The sequence below is a fragment of the Oncorhynchus gorbuscha genome, linkage group LG12 (genome assembly GCF_021184085.1).
Source record: "Oncorhynchus gorbuscha isolate QuinsamMale2020 ecotype Even-year linkage group LG12, OgorEven_v1.0, whole genome shotgun sequence".
NCBI lineage: Eukaryota > Metazoa > Chordata > Actinopteri > Salmoniformes > Salmonidae > Oncorhynchus > Oncorhynchus gorbuscha.
In genome coordinates, this window is record NC_060184.1 from 67943092 (window position 1) to 67949091 (window position 6000).

Consider the following 6000-nt stretch of genomic DNA (forward strand, 5'->3'; position numbering starts at 1 on the left):
GGGAGAAAGACAAAGAGGGAGAGAAAGAGGTAGAGGGATGAGAAGGAGAAAGACAAAGAGGGAGAGAAAGAGAGGTAGAGGGATGAGATGGAGAAAGACAAAGAGGGAGAGAAAGAGAGGTAGAGGGATGAGATGGAGAAAGACAAAGAGGGAGAGAAAGAGAAGTGAAGGGATGGAGAGGGAGAATGACAGAGGGAGAGAAAGAGATGTAGAGGGATAGAGAGGGAGAAAGATGGAGGGAGAGAAAGAGAGGTAGAGGGATGAGAGGGAGAAAGACAGAGGGAGAGAAAGAGAGGTAGATGGATGGAGAGGGAGAATGGAGGGAGAGAGAGGAGAGGGATGAGGGAGAGATGGAGGGAGAGAAAGAGAGGTAGAGGGATAGAGAGGGAGAAAGATGGAGGGAGAGAAAGAGAGGTAGAGGGATGAGAGGGAGAAAGACAAAGAGGGAGAGAGGTAGAGGTAGAGGGATAGAGAGGGAGAAAGATGGAGGGAGAGAAAGAGAGGTAGAGGGATGAGAGGGAGAAAGACAGAGGGAGAGAAGGAGAGGTAGAGGGATGAGAGGGAGAAAGACAGAGGGAGAGAAGGAGAGGTAGAGGGATAGAGAGGGAGAAAGATGGAGGGAGAGAAAGAGAGGTAGATGGATGGAGAGGGAGAATGACAGAGGGAGAGAAAGAGATGTAGAGGGATGAGAGGGAGAAAGACCAAGAGGGAGAGAGGTAGAGGGATAGAGAGGGATAAAGACAGAGGGAGAGAAGGAGAGGTAGAGGGATAGAGAGGGAGAAAAACAGAGGGAGAGAAAGAGAGGTAGAGGGATGGAGAGGGAGAAAGACAGAGGGAGAGAAAGAGAAGTGAAGGGATGGAGAGGGGGAAAGACAAAGAGGGAGAGAAAGAGATGTAGAGGGATTGCGAGGGAGAAAGAAAGAATGAGAGAAAGAGAGGTAGAGGGATGGAGAGGGAGAAAGACAAAGAGGGAGAGAAAGAGAGGTAGAGGGATGGAGAGGGAGAAAGACAAAGAGGGAGAGAAAGAGAGGTAGAGGGATGGAGAGGGAGAAAGACAAAGAGGGAGAGAAGGAGAGTGATGGAGAGGGAGAAAGACAGAGGGAGAGAAAGTGAGGTAGAGGGATGGAGAGGGAGAAAGAATGAGAGAAAGAGAGGTGGAGGGATGGAGAGGGAGAAATACAAAGAGGGAGAGAAAGAGAGGTAGAGGGAGGGAGTGTGTGTGTTTACCAGATGGGTGGTTTGAGTTTGAAGAGTTTCTCTGCGGCCTGCGTAGCTTTAGGGATGTCGTTAGCCAACATGCTAACGGTGAAGAACTGACCGACATCCCAGTAGTTATTCATCTTCTCTAACGAGCCCTTACGACCCAGGAGACTGTTTAACCTTACACCTGGGAGGGGGAGAGAGGTTAGAAGGAGAGAGTTTTTTTATTGTATATTTCACTTTTATTTATAATCTATTTCACATGCTTTGGCTATGTAAAAACATGTTTCCCAAGCCATTAAAGCCTCTTGAATTGAATTGAGAGAGTGCGTGAGAGATAGAGAGAGAGAGAGAGAGAGAAAGAGAGATGAAGAGAGAGAGTCTAAACAACAGGGAAGTGAGTATCGATCCCTGGAGAATTCCAGTGGTTTAGGGGTTCGGTGCAGGATTTAAGGGTGTACTGTAGAGTTCTTACCTATCTTCCTCAGCTCGATGGAACTCTCAAACTGTTGTCCAGCAACAATGAGCAGAATAGCCAGATTGATACCAGAGTAGAGAGTTGGCTGGAGCTCAAAACCTTTCCTATACCTGTAGAGAGAAAGACAGAGGGGGAGAGGCGGAGGAATTTTATTTGGACCATTTACAGCCTACTTGGCTCCCTTCTTGGAGACAGTGCCTCATGGACCGCCTGTCTGCTCACTTGGGCCCCTGGGCTTCAGTCCTGGTAAGTTTGTGGATGCGTTGAGTGTGTGTGTGTGTGTGTGTGTGTGTGTGTGTGTGTGTGTGTGTGTGTGTGTGTGTGTGTGTGTGTGTGTGTGTGTGTGTGTGTGTGTGTGTGTGTGTGTGTGTGTGTGTGTGTGTGTGTGTGTGTGTGTGTGTGTGTGTGTGTGTGTGTGTGTGTGTGTGTGTGTGTCTGTGTGTGTGTGTGTGTGTGTGTGTGTGTGTTTGTGTGTGTGTGTGTTGAGTGTGTCTGTGTGTGTTTGTGTGTGTGTGTGTTTGTCTCACCATTGGATGGCGTTGTCTCTGTTCTTGGTGTCTTTACAGTCAGAATCGAGAAAGATGTCCTTGTAGATCCGTCCACACAGGCAGAACATGTCTGGAGCCGGGTGGTCACATGACCGTAACACCTGTAACATCACACCTAGAGCCTGCTCTCTGTCCCCCGGGCTGTTCCTCCTATATGAACAAGAGTTCGGTCTCCGGTTAAAAATAAGAAAGGCAGCACACACTGCAGCCCACGAGGACCACCCCTGTTTGCTAATCCAATCTTCAAGGGGAATGGAAAGGTTTTACAAGCTATACAAACAATATATACAAACCCCACATATATGGTCTGGGTGTTTGTCAGATAAACATTCCTACTTTCAACATTTAGATTTTTGTACCCTATGATCGTATCATGAATGCTAATTTGGGACGGAACCGGCAGTAATATTTCCATGTTAACGAGCAGCTCTCACGTCCCGATATGAAGCTAAAACTGTATTTGCATTGAACCCTTGATGTCCATTGTGTCACATAGCTAAGCCTTGTTAAACTTCAAAGTACACAATGGTCACATTTATTATTGCAGTAGGCTATAGCTACAGAAGGCTATGTCTGCATGGGCCTTTAACTGGCTCTTGCCTGTGGATGGCGGGCTCCATATCTAGTGGGATTCCACAATAGGTACATCTTTAGACTATCTATCTTCACTGTTCTCCTGCGCAATAACGCACCTCTGCTGGCCTTTAAACTCTTGTTGAGTCCCAGGAAAAATGAGTCTAGAACTTGTTGGTCACTTGTTTGTTTTTTACTGTTATCTTATTCCATGACAGAGGCAAACTTGCTCTCGCTTGCTGACTGTAAAATACAGCTAGGCCAAAATGTTTGAAACGAGAGAGAGCGCAATGCTGTGATCACATTTGGTGGAGATGATGAAGACACATTGTTGTACTGACAGGATGTAGCAGACAGGCAGAGATCAGTAGGCCTGCTGTGAAGAACAAGATCCCAAAGAGTTTACAAAATTGTTTAAATGACCTGCAAACCACTTGAGCAACGAGCATTAAAAGGCCATTATAAATCACAACTCCATAATGTTTCTGTCTAGTCAGTGATGTAATAAAAACAAAAGCATGGTGGTTTACAGTTAGAGTTATTTGGCGTTCTAGAACCTAGTGCTTCGGTTCCCCTTTCAGGCTCACCAGCCGCGTGTGTGTGTACGTGTATGCGTTTGAGTTTGTGTGTGTGTACGTGTATGTGTTTGAGTTTGTGTGTGTGTACGTGTATGTGTTTGAGTTTGTGTGTGTACGTGTATGCGTTTGAGTTTGTGTGTGTACGTGTATGTGTTTGAGTTTGTGTGTGTGTACGTGTATGTGTTTGAGTTTGTGTGTGTGAAAAAATGACAATAACGATAATAATGACATTAATCATGAAACATTCTGGAGCAGCTGAACACCATATTACAGACCTACCTATCTACACGGAGGTTCAGACACTGCAAGGTGTGCGTGTGTGTGTGTCTGTGCGTGCGCTCGTGTGTGCATGTGTGTGCGTGTGCGTGTGTGTGTGTGTGTGTGTGTGTGTGTGTGTGTGTGTGTGTGTGTGTGTGTGTGTGTGTGTGTGTGTGTGTGTGTGTGTGTGTGTGTGTGTGTGTGTGCGTTACCTGTTGAGAGCGAAAGCGTAGTGGAACTGTATCATGGGCTGTGTGGCCAGGTCACAGGTAGGCAGCATCTCCAGAGTCTGGACCAGTTTCACCATGGCATCATAGTCCTGTATGTCTCTGTATGAGAACAGCAGGTTCATGACGATGTCCTGTGTTAGGACCTCTGTGTTGTCGATGCGGAGTTTGATACGAGACAGCTCCTTGGCTAGCTCCTCCCCCTGGTACTTATCACGGGCCTTCCTGATGTCATTCAGCAGAGTGTCCTTAAATGAGGCACTACAGAGAGAGAGGGGAGAGAGGGGGAGAAAGAGAAAGCGGGGTGGAGAGGGAGAGAGTGAGAGAGGGAAAGAGCAGGGGAGAGAGGGGGAAGAGAGAGGGAAGAGAGAGAGCGGGGAAGAGAGGGAGGGGAAGAGAGAGAGAGGGCGTGGGAAAGAGCAAGAGGGGGAGAGAGGTGAGAGAGGGGGTTAGAGACAGAGCGGGGAGAGCAGGGGAGAGAGGGAGAGGGGGGAGAGAGAAAGAGGGGGGTGGGGGAGAGAGAGAGAGGGGAGAAACTTGATTTCTGTAATGCTCCCACCTCTCCTACCAGTCAGATGTTGCCCCACCCACCTCTGGCTCATCTCCTGTCCTGCCTCCAGTGCTGCTCCTGTCCTCCCCAGCCCTGAGACTCTTCTACCCCAGCCCTGAGACCCTTCTACCCCAGCCCTGAGACCCTTCTACCCCAGCCCTGAGACTCTTCTGCCCCAGCCCTGAGACTCTTCTGCCCCAGCCCTGAGACTCTTCTACCCCAGCCCTGAGACTCTTCTACCCCAGCCCTGAGACTCTTCTACCCCAGCCCTGAGACTCTTCTACCCCAGCCCCGAGACTCTTCTACCCCAGCCCTGAGACTCTTCTACCCCAGCCCCGAGACTCTTCTACCCCAGCCCCGAGACTCTTCTGCCACACCCCTGAGACTCTTCTGCCCCAGCCCTGAGACTCTTCTGCCCCAGCCCTGAGACTCTTCTGCCCCAGCCCTGAGACTCTTCTGCCCCAGCCCTGAGACTCTTCTGCCCCAGCCCTGAGACTCTTCTACCCCAGCCCTGAGACTCCTCTGGATTCTCTCTTGGTCTTATGTTAAATTTCCAGCCCTTCTTTTCATCATGTTTAATAGTGTGTGTGTGTATGCGCGTGCATGCATGTCTGTGTGTGTGTGTTACCAGGAGGTGACGTGGATGTCCTTGAGCAGTGAGGTGAAGCGGTCAGTGAGTGGCAGACAGAGAGGACTCAGCAGGCTGTCCCAGCTGGGCTGCATGTATTCACTGGCCCTCCTCTGGGCATCGCTCTCACAACACATATACTCATGGTTAGGAGTCAGCACATAGGGGATGAAGTAGTAGTTACCACTGGATGCCTGGAGACAGAAAGAAAGAGGGAAGGAGGGAGGGGGCATAGGGAGAAAGGAGGGTGGTAGGGAGAGATATAGATATAGAAAGGGGTGGTAGGAAGAGATAGAGATATAGAAAGGGGGTGGTAGGGAGAGATAGAGATATAGAAAGGGGGTGGTAGGGAGATATAGAGATATAGAAAGGGGGTGGTAGGGAGAGATATAGATATAGAAAGGGGGTGGTAGGAAGAGATAGAGATATAGAAAGGGGTGGTAGGGAGATATAGAGATATAGAAATGGGGTGGTAGGGAGAGAGAGAGATATAGAAAGGGGGTGGTAGGGAGAGATATGGATATAGAAAGGGGGTGGTAGGGGGAGATAGAGATATAGAAATGGGGTGGTAGGGGAGAGAGAGATATAGAAAGGGGGTGGTAGGGAGAGATATGGATATAGAAAGGGGGTGGTAGGGGGAGATAGAGATATAGAAATGGGGTGGTAGGGAGAGAGAGAGATATAGAAAAGGGGGTGGTAGGGAGAGATAGATATATAGAAAGGGGGTGGTAGGGAGAGATAGAGATATAGAAATGGGGTGGTATGGAGAGATATAGATAGAGAAAGGGGGTGGTAGGGAGAGATAAAGATAGAGATATAGAAAGGGGGTGGTAGGGAGAGATAGAGATATAGAAATGGGGTGGTAGGGGGAGAGATAAAGATATAGAATAGGGGGTGGTAGGGAGAGATAGAGATATAGAAAGGGGTGGTAGGGAGAGATATAGAAAGGTAGGGAGAGAT

The 6000-nt window shown here is 48.8% G+C and overlaps 1 protein-coding gene across 1 annotated transcript in view; it reads right to left on the reverse strand.

Annotated features, from left to right (window-relative positions):
* The window catches only part of map3k15 (mitogen-activated protein kinase kinase kinase 15), a 66420-nt gene that overhangs the window by 25770 nt on the left and 34650 nt on the right, over positions 1-6000 (reverse strand). The window contains exons 3-7 of the mRNA XM_046290962.1: positions 5041-5255; positions 3848-4123; positions 2206-2376; positions 1676-1788; positions 1228-1387 (exon numbers count right to left, since the gene is read on the reverse strand). Of these exons, the coding sequence (XP_046146918.1) occupies positions 1228-1387; positions 1676-1788; positions 2206-2376; positions 3848-4123; positions 5041-5255 (935 nt within the window). The remainder of the gene's footprint in view (positions 1-1227; positions 1388-1675; positions 1789-2205; positions 2377-3847; positions 4124-5040; positions 5256-6000) is intronic.